This window comes from Pygocentrus nattereri, chromosome 9, assembly GCF_015220715.1.
Source record: "Pygocentrus nattereri isolate fPygNat1 chromosome 9, fPygNat1.pri, whole genome shotgun sequence".
Taxonomy (NCBI): domain Eukaryota; kingdom Metazoa; phylum Chordata; class Actinopteri; order Characiformes; family Serrasalmidae; genus Pygocentrus; species Pygocentrus nattereri.
This window is the reverse complement of record NC_051219.1, coordinates 44,214,484-44,233,852: the sequence shown is the minus strand read 5'-3', so window position 1 is coordinate 44,233,852 and position 19,369 is coordinate 44,214,484. Positions and strand designations below refer to the sequence as shown.

General features: G+C 44.4%; 1 protein-coding gene across 5 annotated transcripts in view; it reads left to right on the top strand.

The window, feature by feature from the left end:
- plxnb1a (plexin b1a) overlaps positions 1–19,369 on the top strand; it is a 101,752-nt gene that overhangs the window by 37,917 nt on the left and 44,466 nt on the right. For 4 of the 5 annotated variants that reach the window (XM_037541335.1, XM_037541334.1, XM_037541333.1 and 1 more), the window contains exons 2-4: positions 15,348–15,415; positions 17,212–17,388; positions 17,556–18,666. In XM_037541335.1, coding sequence (XP_037397232.1) covers positions 17,578–18,666 — 1,089 coding nt within the window. In that variant the 5' untranslated portion in view covers positions 15,348–15,415; positions 17,212–17,388; positions 17,556–17,577. The remainder of the gene's footprint in view (positions 1–15,347; positions 15,416–17,211; positions 17,389–17,555; positions 18,667–19,369) is intronic. The other variant, XM_037541332.1, reaches the window with a different exon arrangement.

The window sequence follows — 19,369 nt, the reverse complement described above, 5'->3', positions numbered from 1 at the left end:
ACTCCGGAGACTGAACAGTGCGTCTCTGTGCCCGCGGCCCACTGAGGCTCGTCCTGAGAGTGTCTCCACTCATATTAATCATTAATGTGGTTCCCAGGTGTCAGGGCTGTTAACCGACTGGCACAGACCACAGGGGAGAGCCCGGCTGCTTTTCCTCTCCTCCGATCCTCCCCCCTACCGCTCCCCCACACCCTTCCTCTAATCTCCCGAGGCCACTCGAGTCGGCTGAGGAGTTAAGACCACGCGCGCTTGCTCTCCATCCCTGATTTTGGAAAGATTGCTTCAATTAAGCAAGCGGCAGGGTTCCTTAAGCCATTAGCCATATTTTTGGAAGCCTTGATCCCCCCCCACCCTCTGCCACAGCCTCCGCCTCACTTTCTCTCACTCATTCATCATAAAAAATAACGGATTGTAGAAATAAACAATAGAAAATAGTACTAAGTAGTGGAAATAAAAGCTGTGCAATATAGACAGTATTTCGGCAATATGTCAAAAACTGGGAAATGCTTGAGGCAACATGGTTAAAAACTAATCTGCTTTATTTTGACCGAAACTATTTAACTTTGTAGGATCACACACATTATTTGATTGGTCAAAAACATCCACGGAACCTCAGCTGGAGCATCAGAGATACTATTAATTTGATTTGGTCGGAGGCATCATTTGCATATTGTAGCTTTATTCAATATCAATATTGTAAATGTCAGAACAACAAAAATAATAACATACTGTGTTGCCTTATTATAGCGCTCATATAACCTCATATCTCCAATTTTACATTTTTCACTTTTTGACATATTTTGAAAAAAACTGTTACCTTTTACATCGTGTGTGAATTTAATGATGAATGGACCAAAAGAAACGGCCCAAAATGACTCGGAAAGATGTCTGGTTCCATTGACTTACATTAAAATTAAAGTAGGTTTTTTCCGTTTCCTGTAAAGTTACAGTTCTGGAGATATGAGGTTTTCTTACGACAGTGATATGCTGCTTAAAAAGATATGAAATAACATAAAGATCAATCTAGTACATAACAGAAAGACAGAGACAGAGAGTGAAAGAAATAGAGAGAGCAGAACGAAAGAGCAGAAGGAGAACGATCGTGAAAGCAAAGCGCGTTGGCGACCAATATTGATTGGCTCCTTCAATTTTGAGATTGGGGTGCAGATCCGCTGCGTTTGCCTGACAGACAGATGCAGATGCTCGGGCGTGCCCCTTTGTCTGCTCTGCCGTGGGCAGATGCTGGCGGTGGTGGACAGAACTGCCGAAAGCCCTCTCAGAGAGAGGAGGCATCTGCTCATCCTTTCAAAAAAAATAAAAAAACACCCCCTCCGCTCTCTCTTCCCATTTCCACAGCTCTCTTTCAGCCCGAGCGGAACTCGTCACCTCTTCACGTCCCCGGCTCCTTTTATTCCGCTGCCATTGCTCGCGGAGAGGAAACAAACAGACAGATGTCTTATTTTGGACCACCTGCAGAGCTCCACCTACCCATTAGGGCCGATCCTCCTCCGGCCTGTGCCGGGTCCACGTTCATGCCCACTGTCAGCGACACTGGAGCTGTTCAACTTGGCAAGCATTGATCGCCAACGATTTCCTGTCGGTGTTGACTGAGAGCCACAAAGATTGATCACTTGCAATTGTCTGTGTGGATGTGTGTGTGTGTGTGTTTGTGTGTGTGTGTGTGTGTGTGTGTGTGTGTGTTTGTGTTTGTGTGTGTGTGTGTGTGTGTGTGTGTGTGTGTGTGTGTGTGTGTGTGTGTGTGTACACACACGTTCGTTTGTGTATTTTTCAGACCCTATTGGTACAAGTCCACGTTTGTTTTTGAGTCATTCTCAAAGAAAAATTGGTAACTTACAAGACCAATAATATTTTTTTTCACAAAAGCTGCATTTTACTTATTAAAAGTTAGATTTAAGCTTCATCTTATAATTAGAAATATTTCAAATATTACTAGACTAGATATATAGATATGGGACATCTTTATGACTCCAAGTACTGGCAGTGTTTAAATGTGTCCATGCACATGTTTTAAGGGGGGGGTTGCGTGTGTGCTAGGAAAGGAAGAAAGGGTTTATAAAGTGTTTGACAATCTAAGACCTCCCACTCGTAAAGCCACAGCTTAGATTCTTCACCCTCTTCATTTGCAGTCTGCTGGTAAGAACAATGCGCGTGTCCCTCAGTTGGCCATTGTCTTTCAAATGAAGCTGTCGCTCTTCCAAAAGTGGAACAGAAGGCCGTGAAAGCTCTCTCCTGGCGGTGGGAGGACTTCTTTGTCGACGCAGGTTCGTACGATTGTAGGCACGGTCCAAAATTCACAGCGCTCTCCGCTGACCTCATCTTGTATCACTGTTGTCCAGAAGTCAAAGTCATTAATCATAAGACATGACCCTTCACAGTTCCAATATCCCGATATCCCTTTCAATATCCATTTCTGCTAAGTGAGCATTCATTGTTATGAACTCATAAAACGATGAACGTATCGATTACGATTCATCTGTCATCGGCACTTTGCGAGTCCCAGGTTAATGCTCGTCCATATGTGACGGCAGCTGCTTAATTGTTTCTGTTCCACTCAGTTTCCCTAAGGCTTGCTCCAACAGCTGTAGACAAGGTAGAATGATAGATGAAGTCTCAGTGAAGTAAAATGGGAAAATTTGACTATTTTACATTTATAACAGAAAGGCTTGGAATTAATAAGGCTGTTCAATATATTGTTTGTTAATCGTCATTGCGATATTCTCAACACTGAAATCACAGAAGGCTGCAAAATGTAAAAGAAACTCCAACCAGTCGCCAATAGTTTTATTGAATGGTAGGTGATTTTTGTTAAAAATTCCCTGAGTCATGCCGAAACCTAATAATGTCACACTGTCTGTGTTTACAGGCAGAGATTTGATTGGATACACTGCGATTACAGATTAAGACTGAAGTGTTTATTCTACTCGATTCAACAGTCCAGTGGAAAATCTCTGTTTACATGCTCATTACAAGTAATCAGATCCAAAATCACACGCATGCTTAGAGAACCACTTAGTGTAGACGTTACCATGACAACCAGCATCAGGTGAGTCCAGTCAGAGTGAGATGAGCAGCAGTGAGCAGTGATTGTGTTTTTAACTGCTTTAAAATGACGTCAGACTCAGGAAAACATCCTTCACATGTCCTTATTAAAGAAGGCCGAGAGGAAGACGTCGTGCTCTGAGACGCATAAGCTGGACGTCCGTCCCACCGGCGTCTTTTAAAGATCAGAGCATGAACTTCGTCTCCTCTGCAGACCAGTTTCTGCTCCGCCGTGTTGAACGGTATAAACTCTCACTGTGACGCGACGCACAAGCAGAACGGGCTTAAACTTTCCGATAGGGAATGTAATCGGATACAGACGTTTACACGGATATTATTCTTCTATTTAACGGATTATTTACAGGATTGATTCCTTGTTCAGTCGGATAGAAACTGTATTCCAAATGGCCTCAATGATTAAGGTGTTTACATGGCTGGAGTTTTTAAACACTGTGTCCACTCACTGTCCACTCTATTAGACACTCCTACCTTGTCAGTCCACCTTGTAGATGTATAGTCAGAGACGACAGCTCATCTGCTGCTGCACGGTCTGTGTTGGTCATCCTCTAGTCCTTCATCAGTGGTCACAGGATGCTGCCCACAGGACGCCGCTGGCTGGATATTTTTGGTTCTCAGTCCAGCAGCGACACTGAGGTGTTTAAAAACTCCAGCAGCACTGCTGTGTCTGATCCACTCAGACCAGCACATCACACACTAACACACCACCACCACGTCAGTGTTACTGCAGTGCTGAGAATGACCCACCACCCAAATATTACCTGCTCTGTGAGGGTCCATGGGGGTCCTGACCACTGAAGAACAGGGTAACAGAGTATCAGAGAAACAGATGGACTACAGTCTGTAACTGTAGAACTACAGAGTGCAGCTATACAGTAAGTGGAGCTGATAAAATGGACAGTGAGCGCAGAAACGAGGAGGTGGTCATGATGTTCCGCCTCACCGGTGTGTATATTCCTGCTCTTGTAGGAATCACAGTCACATCATTAGATTAAAAGGCAGAAATAGATGCTTTTTACTGTAAGCATTAAAGGGTTAACCACATCACATAAAGGTTCGTTGTTTTTTGATGTACTGTGAGGCATATGGCAATCGCAATATGTAGCAGTATAATTGCAATATGGTATTTTGTCCATATTGTGCAGCCCTAGTGACCGGTGTCTGGTGGGCCTTTGTATTGTGGAAATTAGGAGAGCCAACACAGATGCTATCTGTCCCGGGCCCTGTTCATTTGGCCGCCTGCCAAAAAAAACTGAAAACCGTGAATATTTCATGACTGGCTGCTAAAAGGATGTTCCTTTTTGGCTCATTCCAGTTTGTCCCATGAATAATACCAGGGTTCGATTCGCAGACGCTTCCGTTAAATCCATTTGCAGTTTGTCAGGAAAAACAGTAAATAAACCAGAGGGTCTGGTGTGCTTCACGGATGACCACAAGCCACTGGACGCGATTACTTCTGCATGGATTCACTGGCAGTGGATAAAACGGAGCAGAAAAGGCGAGAGACGGGGCTTTTTTTGCTCCGTGGCTGTGCTGGAACCGTCGCCGTAACCCAGCCAAGTGCGATTTGATGTAGCTGAAGTGTGTGACCATTATGACGCATGTGGATGTGTCCCATAAACACTCGAAGTCATGATCGCTTGGGGATTTAAGGGCCTGAGAGGTTTCCTCGGCTGTCAGGGAGAAGGCGAGGGACGTTCATGTGCCTGTGTTATTGCCAAGCCTCATTGAAAGAATGCAGCCCCAGGCACTTGTTAATGAACTGGCGTCTATTGCATCAGCTCTGTAATCTCTATTACTGTCTCTGCTGCTGCCTTCAGTCCACTCTTACTTTTCATTCTCTCACTGACCGTTGACCACGTCAGCCTGTCGTCACACTCCACGCGCTGACAGAAGGAACGTTCATGTTAATATGAGCTTCGCCGTTCGGTCTGTCAGAAGAGCTGCTCTGTGTGAAGGTTTCTCACAAAGCTTTCACTGTGAGGCTGCCAGACGTAGCTGGAGCTTCACTTCCAGACCAGCTCAGGTCTAACGGTTCGGATCAGGAGTGACGCTGCGCAGCTGCTTAATGCATCTCGTAAATAAACCACCCAGTGTAGGGGAGGTCTAATGGTTTAGCACTGCTATGTCACAGGTGCTTGTTCAGTAGAGAGAGAGAGAGAGAGAGAGAGAGAGAGAGAGAGAGAGAGAGAGAGAGAGAGAGAGATAGAGAGCGAGAGAGAGATAGAAAAAGAGAAAGAGAGAGAGAGAGATAGAGAAAGAGAGAGAGAGAGATAGAGAGAGAGACACAGAGAGAGAGAGAGAGAGAGAGAGTGAGAGATAGAAAGAGAGAGAGAGAGAGATAGAAAGAAAGAGATAGAGAGCAAGAGAGAGATAGAAAAAGAAAGAGAGAGAGAGATAGAGAAAGAGAGAGAGAGAGACAGAGAGAGAGAGAGAGTGAGAGATAGAATGAGAGCGAGATAAGGAGAGAAAGAGAGAGATAGAAAGAGAGATAGAAAAAGAGAGAGGGGGAGAGAGAGATAGAGATAGAAAAAGAGAGAGGGGGAGAGAGAGATAGAGATAGGGAAAGAGAGAGATAGGGAGAGAGAGAGAGGGAGAGAGAGAGAGAGATAGAGAAAGAGAGAGGGAGAGAGAGAGAGAGAGAGAGAGAGAGAGATAGAAAGAAAGGGAGAGAGAGAGAGAGAGAGATAGAAAAAGAGAGAGAGAGATAGAGAAAGAGAGAGAGAGAGACACAGAGAGAGAGAGAGAGAGTGAGAGATAGAAAGAGAGAGAGATAGGGAGAGAAAGAGATAGAAAGAGAGATAGAAAAAGAGAGAGGGAGAGAGAGAGAGATAGGGAGAGAGAGATAGAGAAAGAGAGAGGGAGAGGGAGAGAGAGAGAGATAGAGAAAGAGAGAGAGATAGGGAGAGAGAGATAGAGATAGAAAGATAGAGATAGGGAGAGAGAGATAGAGAAAGAGAGAGAGATAGAGAAAGAGAGAGAGATAGGGAGAGAGAGCGAGACAGAGAGAGAGATAGAGAAAGAGAGAGAGATAGAGAGAGAAAGAGAGGAAGAGAGAGAGAGAGAGAGATAGAGAAAGAAAGAGAGAGATAGGGAGAGAGAGAGAGAGAGAGAGATAGATAGTTTATTGATCCTTTACTTTTATTTTTTTAACTTTATTAAGAACCTTTAGCAGCCAGTATGAATCGCACAGCACAGGACAGTTATAATCATAAGGGTGACGCTATATAAAAAGCAGTAAATGTACAAAAGATCATCTACAGGCAAATATACAACTACAATATTTACGACTGCATACATTTGTGATTAAACTGCCTCACAGAAACAAAAAATGAATATTTTGAGAAAAAAGTTTCAATATTTCAAGAATATCAGCAGTATTATGACTTTTTTCCTGTAAACATGACTTTTTTCTCAAAATTTGATGGCTTTTTTCTCGAAATATTACTATTGTTTCTCAAAATATTGACTTTTTTCTCAAAATATAACTTTTTCTCATACTTATGACTTTTTGTCTTGAAATATTACTTTTTTTCTTATATATTACAACTTTTTTCCTCAAAATATTACAACTTCTCTCTAAATATGACTTTTTTCTCTAAATATTACTAGTTGTTCTCGAGATCGTATGCCTTTTTTCTCTAAATATTGACTTTTTTTCAAAATATGACTACCTTTTCTAAAAATATTAACTTTTTTTACATTCCCACCTTTTTTCCCAAAATATTGTGGCTTTTTATCTAAATATTTCAACTTGTTTCTGAAAATATTAAAACTTCTTTCTTGAAATATTGACTTTTTCTCAAAATATTCCGACTTTTTTCTCAAAGTCTACTGTTTTATTATTATTAACAGACGCCTAAGACGCAGTTGTAGGCTGCAGTTTATGCTGCGTTGTTATATTAAAGCCTGCAGTTGGTGGCCGACGCCTTTAGGGCAGGTGAAGGTAGGGAGTTCACTCCTTAGCAGGGGACGGGTAGCTCTCTTCGGCCGGGCGTAGCAGGTTATAGTTAAGTTTTGTCCGTTTTAGGCTGATCTAATAGCCTTTCCTAAGCGAAGCATGCATCCATGAAGTCCCTTTCATCCTTGGACCACGGGGTGTCGTCAAGACAACCGCAGGCCACAAAGAGCCTTCTCAGTCCCATTCAGAGGCACGAGAGAGAGGGGCTTTTGTGCAGGGCTGTGGAGCTGTGGGTGGGAGGTAATGTATGCATTTAGTGTGCAAACAGAATAGATGAATAAGTATGTGAGCTTAGCTCTGTTTCATAGCACGTTCTGTTTATGAGCCTCTCACAAAGATTGGCCTTGTTAAAAGCGCTGCTACCTACGTGATGAAAATGAGGGTGAAGATAGGGGGACATGACCGCTTCCTTATGGATTTTCACGTGAAGTTCACATGGTCAAATTTAAATTTTAAAGATCATTAAAGTTCATTTCATGTGTGTGAAATGTCTGCCAGAACGGAAAATAAAATAGTTTCAAAATAATCTTAAAAAAAACATTTTGACCTTTTTTTTTCATGATGGGATGTTACAGTAAAGCCAGAGTTGGTGTGAAAAACCTGCTGAAAAACGACAAAAGCAAAGGTTCCACGCACAGAAGTTTGGTAAATTGATTAATTGATGTAAATGAATGAATGTAAAAAACATGAATTGATTAATTGGTGTTGCATTTCCTGTATGATCAGCATCGTCTTTGCCCTTTTCAAAGCGTCTAACATGTAAATTTATGTTAATTTCGGGTTGTTGTTGGTGGGGTGGGTGTGGTTTACTCTATGCATCACTGTAGATGAGCTGTCGTATCTGACTTCACATCTACAAGGTGGACCGACAAGGTAGGAGTGTCTAATAGAGTGGACAGTGAGTGGAAAAACTCCAGCAGCACTGCTGTGTCTGATCCACCCGTACCTGCACAACACACATTAACTCACCGCCACCACGTCAGTGTCACTGCAGTGCTGAGAATGATCCACCACCCAAATAGTACCTGCTCTGTGAGGGTCCATGGGGGTCCTGACCACTGAAGAACAGGGTAACAGAGTATCAGAGAAACAGATGGACTACAGTCTGTAACTGTAGAACTACAGAGTGGAACTATACAGTAAGTGGAGCTGATAAAGTGGACAGTGAGTGGAGAAACGAGGAGGTGGTCATGATGTTATGCCTAATCTGATGTTTAATAACTAGAATGAATGTGTTTTTAACAGATCCTATGCATAATTAAAGAAGCACAGGTTGACTTTACTGTAGATAAACTGTGATGCGTGATGCTGTTACTGTTCAAGACGGCTTGTCCTGACAGGGAATCAACAAATAACTCACATCTTCACCGATCAATTATTAATCATGGTCTGCAGGTTGCTGAGTTCACGGTTCCAGTTCAGAAGTCCTCTCTTAACTCTTAACTAATTATGACGGCTGCTGAGCATCAACACATTTGTTTGCAGATTTCTTTGAAGAAGTGAATGAAAGCAGTATTTATTTTCAGCTGGAGGTGAAATTGTGCTCTTCTTGTTTTGACTAAATTAAATTTATTTGTGGCGCTTTTTACGGTGGCAAGGAGAACCTCCCTCAGAGCTGAGGAGGAAACCTTGGGAGGAACCAAGGCTCACCAGGGGGGACCCGTCCTCCTCTAGTCAGACTACCTACAGAGTTATTATACTACTAATATTAATAGCAGTAGTGTTAGTAGTAGGAATAGCTGGGAGTCCATGAGAACTTCAGTGTAGGGTGGGCAGCTAGTCCAAGGTAGGTGGGGGTAGCTGGGGTGTGGGCAGCTGGTCTGAAGCGGGTAGCAGGAGAGCTCGACAGTCAGTCGTCCTTCAGTGTCCGGCCGGATAGGTGGGCGGTTGTATACTCGGGGAAAAAGGCAGGGAAAGGGAATTAGTTTTATTCTGTCTGTTTGTACGTAAAACAGGGAATGTGAATGTGACTAGAAACTAAATAAATGATTGTTGGTCTCCAACATCATAAAGCTTGATATCGTAACAACAGAACAGTCCTTTTTGGTGCTGTGTGGAACCATCAACAAAGGTTCTATATGGAATCATCTAGAGCACATTCTCCATCATTAACCATGCACAAATGGTTAAGTAAAGCAATGCAAAATGGTCACTTTACAGGAGAAGGAAAAAACCGGCTTTACTTTTAATGCAAGTCAATGGAACCGGACGTCTTTCCAAGTCATTTTGGGTCACTTCTTTGGGTCCATCCTCCATGAAATTTACACACAGTGTAAAGGACAACAGGCGCTTTCGAATTATGTCAAAAACTGAAAACCAATAAAAATGGAGATACATTGTCTAAACGTTGGTGATGTTGGTAGATGTATGAGATGTAGGAACTCCTGATAGACGCCAATCTTCGCCCGTTCAGTGATCTTTTTGTGACCGTGTCTCAGCCTTAGTCGAACAGGCTAGTAAACCAGTGCCCACATCTGGGGTCATTCATCCATTACTTAACACTTCACTGAGCTGGATGACAGTGACTGGTCGGAATACCGTAAAGGCTGAGAGCTGAATAATTGAACAGCCCCAAACCACAAGCCTTCTCCAGGACTCCCCTGGATGTCTGGGCATCGTTTGGGCCTGTGGCTGTGGGTTGTTGGCTGAGTGTGGGGCCAGTGAGGAGGGGCTTCAGAGGCAGGTGTGCATCTCCTCCACCGAGAGCCCATTTGATGGAGAATATTATGCTGCTGAGCCAGAGAAAGACTTTCAGTGGTCAGTCAGTCAGAAAAAAGCCTCTGCTCTTTCAGGGAGACGGGCATCAGCCCACTGTGGTGCATTTTAGCAATAAGGGCCATGAAAAATGCATGACCCAAAGTAATATTTAGAAAGTGCAGGGGGGGGGGTCGTTTTAGGACGTTCATGTCGTTCTCTGGCTTCGCCCTAAATGCTTGCTTTTGTTTTCTACTTATTCTCTTTTTTTGAAAAGCTTCCAGTTCTCGCTGGTGGTCCATGAGTCAACTGGCATCAAGCACAATGTACCAAATACACTCAGGGCTTTGTTACCTGAGCCAAGATTCTGCACAGTCGTGCCATGCCGGCCTGTCTGACCGCTGACAGAAGACCAGAGAAAAAGCAGACAGACACCAGTGGTTTAGTGAGTGTGAGTGTAAGATCAATGGATGAATGGATATATAGATTGATTAAAAGATTGATTGATTGATTCTTATTGTCATTGCTCAGTACAAGTACGAGGCAACGAAATGCAGTTTGCATCTACCAGAAGTGCAAATAGTAGCAATAGTGCAACATGGACAGTGCAAATGTGCATAAATACGACATATCTATGAAATATATTACTATATGAACAGTATATACAAAATTAATCATATCTCTATGGATGATATATACATGTATATATTCACATAATACTATAAATACTATAATATAATATATATATGCTGTTTCTTGCTGCGTACAGTTGTGTGTTGTATTCTGTTGTATGAATGTTATAGTATAATATTATGGCGTGATATTGTGACTAATCAAGCAAAGAAACGAAAGGTTTGGCTTTTAGCTGAAATGTAATGGAGCCCTATCAGCAGTAAAGAGATGTTGGTGTTCCCCACCCCGTGTCTGACCGTCTGACCTCAGTGGCGAGGGGTGGGCCTATTTATAGCACTGGGGGCCTTGCTGTCATGGGAACTTCCTCTGGGTAGAAGGGAGTGGGGCACTAGTTGAGAATGCCTCGGAACGCCAGAGAGCCCTGAGACGAGTTGAGTTTGTTTTTACGCTGTGCCAGTTCTGAAATTTCATTTGGCCTGTCTGACCCTCAACTGGTCGCTTTAAAGGAATTGTTGAACCATATAATGTCACTAACACTGAACCAGATCATAATAATTGACGGTCACACACTGTGTCCACTCACTGTCCACTCTATTAGACACTCCTACCTTGGACGCTGGACCACAGGACGCTGTTGGATGGATATTTTTGGTTGGTGGACTATTCTCAGTCTCCAGCAGCACTGCTGTGTCTGATCCACTCAGACCAGCACGACACACTAACACACCACCACCACGTCAGTCTTACTGCAGTGCTGAGAATGATCCACCACCCAAATAGTACCTGCTCTGTGAGGGTCCATGGGGGTCCTGACCACTGAAGAACAGGGTAACAGAGTATCAGAGAAACAGATGGACTACAGTCTGTAACTGTAGAACTACAGAGTGCAGCTATACGGTCAGTGGAGCTGATGAAGTGGACAGTGAGCGGAGAAACGAGGAGGTGGTCATATAACAGCTTTTATTTCATAGCTTATAATACTGTGCATTGGAAATGTCGCAATACTGGTGTATAAGATGTCACACCTGTGGAAACACCTGTGATTTGATTTGATTTAATATGACAGTCTGTGAGTTTTGTAAAGGAGGTGCTTTAGGAGTTCGAGCCGAGAGCTGAAGTGCATGTCGTTGCTGTCAGAACAAAACCTCGTATCTCCAGTCTTTCATTTTTCAGTTTTTGACATATTTTGAAAGCACCCATGGTCCTATATATTTTCTGTAAATTTCATGATGAATGGACCAACAGAAATGAGCCAAAATTCCTTGGAAAGACGTCTGGTTCCATTGACTTGCATTAAAAGTAAGGTATGTTTTTTCTTCTCCTGTAAAGTTGGCGATTTGGAGATACTATATACAGTATGTAGAGCCACAGTAGTGACCAACAAATAAAAATAGGCATTATCATTCATATCAAACTGTTCATTATACATTTAGTGACAGCCCTACATACTACCAGTGATTTCTTTATGGAAGCACTTTATGAAAGCAGTTGTTCCAGGCGACGCTGCTTCCGCTAGAGCACTTACAACAGCAACACTGACGAGCAGAGCGTGTACAGATCACTCAGGTCTTAGAGCTTGAAGCAAAAACCGCCTTGCTGCAGTTTCAGCGGTTTGTCAGCTGATGATGAGCAGAGGAAAACAAGTTTGTGCAATTAATAAAGGAATAAACTTCGTCATACGGAGTAAAAGAACCTCTGCGTCAGCGTTTCAGCACTGCTGACTAACAGGTTAATATTACACTGAATGCAGTTTGCGCTTTAAAGTTGCTGCTTCAGCCGCTTTCAGAGGAACAGTTGCAAATTAAACGTATCATGAAACCAGCTGGAGTGCTTATAAACGCAAATGAAATGTCTGACCCGGAGCGCCCCCTGCTGGGATGTGCGCGTTTAGCTCTTTGCCCCTTTAACTAGTTTATGGTTAGAGAGCTGTTTCAGCATCTCCAGCTAACATGACGTATCCAGACGTCAGCTGACGTTACTGCGCTCTGACAGCTGTGGAGATTTTCCACGAATCATTTATGTCCTTTATTTAGTCTGGCCTCCCACATTGTTGTGTGTTCGGTTCTCCAGCAGTTCTAGACGCATCCTCGGATTTCAATCTGGGCGACTATGACAAAGATAAAGTGACGCACCTTTCTGTGGAGCTGAAGTGATACGAGCGCCTGTATTTCTGAGGCTAGTAACTGTCTGAAAGGCAATAGCGGAGCTTGGTTTACTCAGAGTTTAGACACTTCAGGCTGTTGTGAAAAGGGACTATAATCAGCTCTACACATTATACCTGCTCTTACAGTCAGTACCTGTTTTATTACACTTACTCCATAAACTGCACGCATGTTTTTATGCCGTTTCTGCAGAAGTAGTTCGATGACAGGATGAATGACAAACCGTCCCTCAGGAGAAAGTAGCTGGAAAGCCTGATTTGGAAGTCGTCTGTAGTGTGTGGTATGAAGAGTACGCTCTAAAACTCCTCTCCGACTGCAGCGCCTGTCCAGAGGCCCTATAAATAACCTCTCTCTCCCACTCTCTCCATCTCTTTTCCTCTATCACTCCCCCCCCCACCTCCCTCACTCTGTCTCTCTGCCGTCTTTCTGTCAGCTCCCTCTCTCTTTCAGTAAATCTCTCCGTAATTGTAAGCAGTGAGCGCTTGCCAAATGATGATTGCATTATAAACTATTAGCATTGTTGTTTGGAAATGTCTATCTGCATTACCCAGAGCTCTCTAGACAAACCACCTCCAGCTCCAGCTCCTAACGACATCAATTTGACGTCCTTTTTCTGCAGCATGAACTCGGTTTCGACACTCTCGCTGCTCGGTGAATGGTCACATTGTCCCCCGGGAGGGATAAATAGGTTTCTTAATCACTCAGAGTGGCAACTTCTCATGTTCATTGTCATTCCCAATGAGGCGTGACAGCGAGACGTTCTGTTGAAGGCCATAAAAATGTGGGGTCAGTGCCAGTGCTTCAGCGCGAGACAGTGGGGTCAGTCTCCTCTTCTCCCGCCGGCCGCGGGAGAAGGCCTCGCGGGCCTGACGTTGTCCTGCCAGTCCCCGGCATCCATGCCTTTGGGAACGCTTCCAAACAATGCTCTCCTTTCAGGCCCAACCCATTCAGCCAGCCAGGCAGAAGCCTTTATGCTTGAACGAGGCTTGAAGTACTTGTCATTCTTGGGGGAAATCTTTTGCACTGTCTGCATTCCTGGTTCCTCTAGTTCGCATTACTGATTTACAGAAAAGTGGAATCTGTTTTGTCAGTGATCCTCTGAATGTCTGCGGTGTTAAATCCACAGCACATCTGCATGTCTGTGATAATAAAGATTTAATGGCGCGGAGCGTAATTCCAGTAATGCAGCAGGGAAATTCCATTGTCCTCTCGTCAGTCCGCTTCCTCCGTGCTGCTCTTTGTGGGAGGCAATTCTTGGGAAATTTTTGAGCTTTTTAGATACAACTGGGATTAATTTTGTTGAAAGGGTCTTCAAGGCACATGGACTGGAATTTGGTAGAATTCGTTCAGCTTTTTGATTAAAAAGGAGGCAGGCTTTTCCGGTTTTTTCCTTTCTAATTGTTAAAGTGACTTTTGATTCAAAAGTCGATTCACTCGAAAGAGGCCCCGGATATTCTGTTGTAACTCCCATTAGGATGCTACGTTACATACTGTACCTTGACGTGTGTGTAATGCATTACATGGAAAAGATCTCCGCTTTCTGCTTTCATATCAGGGAATAGCAGTGGTTTCATGTTGGATGTTCTCCTTCAAATCTTCCACAGTGCGAGGCTTGTTTTGCCAGATAAGCTCAATCCAGCGACCGTGGTGGCCAAATCCCCTTTGGAATGACCCTGTCACCGAAGACCGACTCTTTCTGCCATGTTCCTTGCATAGTGTATACTGTACACCAGCATCCTGACTGAGTGAAGGGGTGCGGGGGGTTATGCACCCAGAGGCTGTCTGTCGTCTACCTCATCGCTCCGACGCAGGGACATCCCAGCTTCTTTGAAGCTCCATATACTGAGTTATTAATGAATATCCGGGGCCTCTTTCAAGTGAATCTCCCAGTATATCAGAAAACAGCACAGTAGCTTGATGGTAATGCTAATATTTTACTGAGCTAAGAGCAGCAGTGACCCCACTTTCCCTTTCTCGGCCCACATCCGTGGGTCAGTGACATGCCTTACAATGAGAGCCTCTTTCTCTCTCTGTGAAGGGAGTCTGTGTCTGAGACGGGTGATAGTATTCCTTTCAAATGTGTGGGCGAACTGACTAAAGTTCATGGAGGGCAGACGTCAGAGACAGAGAGACGGCTTTATGGACGTCGAGTTGGGAAATTAGAGTTAAAATGCTTTAGAAGTAAAAGGAAAAGGCCGATCTGATCAGCTGAACGTCTGTTTGGCTTTGTGTATTAATAGATTGGACGGTTCCCCTTGAGCACTCTACTTTATTATCCTGTCATTCGTTGCGTTTAATTGATGTAAAGCAATAAAACAGCTACAGACGGCCTCCGTCTGTTGTGGGATGCCTGCCAGTGAGCATTGAATAAGTGCAGAGCATAGCTGTCATGGTTTGATACAGATATACTCTATCCCATCTCCTTCGATAGTAATGATGCTCTACTCAGCTACTTAACGTTAATTAAGATTAAGAGACCCTTATCAGTCCCACAACGGGGAAATTTCACCTCCACATTTAACCCATCCGTGAAGTGAAACACCACATACGGTCTAGTGAGCACACACACACTAGGGGGCAGTGAGCACACTTGCCCGGAGCGGTGGGCAGCCCAATCCACAGCACCCGGGGAGCAGTTGGGGGTTAGGTGTCTTGCTCAGGACACCTCAGTCATGTGCTGTCGGCTCTGGGAATCAAACCAGCGACCTTCCGGTCACGAGGCTGGTTCCCTAACCTCCAGCCCACGACTGCCCAAGCTAATGAGTAATGAGCTGCTTGGAGATTTAGATGCTGAAACTTAAACTGTTTGTTTCTCACAGAGGCTCAGTGGAGACATGCTGTGCTGCATGATGATCAAGAGAACAGAAACCACTCCAACGTATTGATGGTAAGAATACATTCAATAACATGTTTAAGATCATGAAGTTCGTAAATTGATGTTGGAATGCCGAATCCAGGAAAATCCTAACTTTGTTTCATTTGAATCTTTTTAACTCCTTGAGACCACCGGTGGTCCCAAACCACACTTCATCATGTTCTTCATAACGTTCATATTCCATAAGCTCCGTTCAGAAGCTGGGCGTCGTGTGAGGCTGTAGCTCTTCTCTCCAGTCTAATAGACGGTGATGTCATTTTAAACCCTTATAATAAAAGAAGCTGAACTCAGTTTGTTTTTCTACTGAAAGTCGACCCGTTTTTCCCCAAATCTGGGCTCTAAACTATAAACAGACGGCGTCTCTTCAGTGATCTGCTCTGGAAACATCACTTTTAGAGAACAACACAAAGAGCGGCGGAGATTTTTGGCTTTCAGCAGTAAATCGTAAGCATGTAGTGAAATGTGGAGATCAGAAAACACACGTTCTGTTAACCTGAGGGGCTTTTACAATAAATAAATAAATAAAATTTGCATTTATTTCATGCAGTTACTGAATAATTTGCCTCATGATTTGGTCATGTAGATTCAAATGGAGCTCACTAGACGATCCACCTCCAGCTCCAGCTCCAGCTTCTAACGGCATCAATGTGATATCTGAAAAGGCTATTTCTCATAAATAAAAAAGGAAACCCCCAATCATAGAAATTACTAGGCAGACTACCCAGCCACACAGTGTGTAATTTTATAGTCCAGCCTGTTTTTGTGGAGTTTGTTTCTAGCTAACTATAATTAAGCAACAGAACACTCGAGGTCGTGTGTTATAACCAAATACCATCCCGGCTGTGATCTGGTGGCCGTAGATCATCACAGCCGTGATGTTACTGGTGATAACTCCCTCCTCGAGTGCTCTACTGCTTTAATACAGCAGTTAAATAAATACAGTAAGAAATGAATAAACTGGCCGTGAACGCGGCGTTTAATATGTTTTAATGTTCAGTTCCTTCCTCCTAATTAGAGCTCCTTAACGAGCAGCTCGTTGCTACGTCAGAGTAACGAGCTCCGCCCACTCGCTGCTCAGCCGGCAGTTCGTTCTCCAGCTCCTTACACTAAATTCCCAAACTGTCGTCTCCACTGAGCTGCTTTTCAGTCGGCAGCTGTGACAGAAGAACAGCTGAACAACCTGGAATCAGCCGGAAATGAACCCAACACCATTCGCCAGACGTGTCTGATCTTCAGAGTCGGAACGAATCAGACTGAGCCGTAAAACTGACCCAATATCAGGTTCAGCTCAGTTTGGTCAGTTTGTCCAGATCAGTATTAATGTTGTTTTGTTCCAGCCGGTCTGTAAAGCTTCTTACAGCCCGTTTAGTTTGGCGAATGGTGTTGGGTTCATTTCTGGCTGATTCCAGGTTGTTCAGCTGTTCTTCTGTCACAGCTGCCGACTGAAAAGCTGCTCAGTGGAGACGACAGTTTGGGAATTTAGTGTCGTCTCGTCTTCAGAGTCGGACCAAATCGGCTGTCAGTCAGATGTGGTCTTAACAGTGTCCGTTTTCTGTTTGTGGCAAAGTGAGAAGTAAAAACGTTCAAATAGCTCGAGCGTCTCCGTGGCCGGAACTAACTGTTGTATAAAATACAGTAAGCGTATTATATTATGCATACTGTTAAAAATAGATAGAAGTAGTACATGAGCTGTGTAAGAGCCGAAGGCAAACCATTTATGTGAACAGTAAAATGGAAAACACTTAAATAAACCTTTATAAATATGGTAAAATTAAACTATATAAAATAATTTCTTGTTTTCTTGTGAGTTGGTTAGAGTGTCACAGCTGTTACCTAGCAGTGCTGAGAATGACCCACCACCCAAACAGTACCTGCTCTGTGAGGGTCCATGGGGGTCCTGACCACTGAAGAACAGGGTAACAGAGTATCAGAGAAACAGATGGACTACAGTCTGTAACTGTAGAACTACAGAGAGCAGCTATACAGTAAGTGGAGCTGATAAAGTGGACAAGCTTGTGGACACAAGTAGTTGTACTTAATGAAGTGGCTGGTCAGTGTAAATTATCATATGATCATTTGTGGTGGACCACTGTAATTTCCAGTGTCCCCAGGGAAAGCCGTCTTCTTATTCCTCATTTCTCTCTCTGTTCAGTGCATTTGCAGTGCCACGTGGGATGGCTCTCATCTTCACTCTGCTTCTTCCCCTCCTCCTGGGCGTGCTGGGAACTCCGCTGGTCTGCAGCCACTATCCCCGCTTCTCCTCCAACGACACTGCATTCCAGCATCTGGCCTTGCATCCTGACCCTGCCGTGGGCACGGTCTATGTGGGCGCACGTGATCACCTCTACCAGCTGGCCAGCCTAGACGGCTTGCGTCTGGAGGTTGAGGAGCGGACAGGTCCGGTGAGGGACAGCAAGGAATGCCTCCCGCCTGTAACCTTGGACAACTGCCCCCAGGCCCGACTGGTCAGTAACCACAACAAGCTGCTGCTGGTGGACCCCTACTCCCTCCAGCTCATTACCTGCGGCAGCGCTCATCAGGGCACCTGCCAGAAACGAAGCCTGGCTAGCGTCAGCAATGTTTTGTTCTCTGCTGAGAGGCCTGTGGACACGCAGTATGTAGCCGCTAACGACCCAGCCGTCTCCACCGTTGGTCTCGTGGTAAGACCACGAGATGGGGCCCCGTCCCTCCTCTATGTAGGACGAGGTTACACAAGCAGCCACCCACCAATCTCAACGCGCCAGCTTTCAGCCGAACCCATTTTTTCCTACGAGGAGACGGCTAAACTGGCCGTGGCTGGCCGGCTCTCGGAGTACGACCACAATTTTGTAGCCACCTTCACGCATCATAACCACGTTTACTTCTTGTTCTACAGGCGCAATATCAAAGGAGCTTCTCGGGAATACATCACGTATGTTGCACGGGTGTGTCTGGATGATCAAGCGTACTATTCCTATGTTGAAGTTCCTCTAGCGTGCCGCTCTGGCTCAACTGGGAGAAACTACAACCTCCTGCAGGGGGCGCAGGTCGGCGGAAACGAGGCGGGCGAGGGGCAGGTTCTGATGGCGGTGTTTTCCACCGCGCTCAGTGCGGCCAGCAAGCCAAGCGAGGAATCGGCACTTTGCGTTTATGCACTGGATGAACTGGATGGCCATATTGATGCCACACGAGACCTGTGCTACACACAGGACGGCCAGAAAGAGGGCAGAAAGGTGGCGTATATCGAGTACGATGTCAAATCCAGCTGTGCCAACCTTCCCACGGTGAGAACACGGGTGGCACTTTTAATCTCTTCCAGATTTGTGTTTTAAAATAATGTGCAAAAATATGTAAACAAACAGCTGACATGTTTAATTGGTTTTAAGGCCATGTGGTTCACGTCGTAATGATAATAATAATAATGATATTTTCTCATTAGAAGAGCAAAGCAGTTCTCTGACCACAGAAGGATTAAGTTAAGAAAAGATCAAATCCCTCGTTAAATCACAGGCAGATTATATGCGTCTCTTATATTCCTTTCGATGAGTGACTTTCATGCTGTTTGACAAATGTAGAGCAAGCCTACTCCGGAGTTTAGAATTATCCTTAACGAGGCTACAGGACGAATCGCAGACGTCCAGAAAGCAGGCCCACAGGCACCTGACCGCGGCCTGACCCCCACGTTGTTGCCTGCTGGCTGGCCAGTCTTCCGCCCGCAGTACCTTTACCAGGGTTGTTAAGGATCAATAAGGCCCACTCATCCAAGCTACTCTAATGACGCCTCCTGTGGGGGGTATCAGGAGAATTAAGGATTTGAAGGACATGAATTGAAAGCGAAAACAGAGGAATGTCCATTAGCAGTCTGACGTTATAGACGGGAAAACCCCAAGATGCAAACACAGAGAATAGTGAATAGTCATAAATGGGCCATTATGTTTGTCTCATAAACGAACATCATAATAATCCCGTAGATTCCCTCCTAAAAAA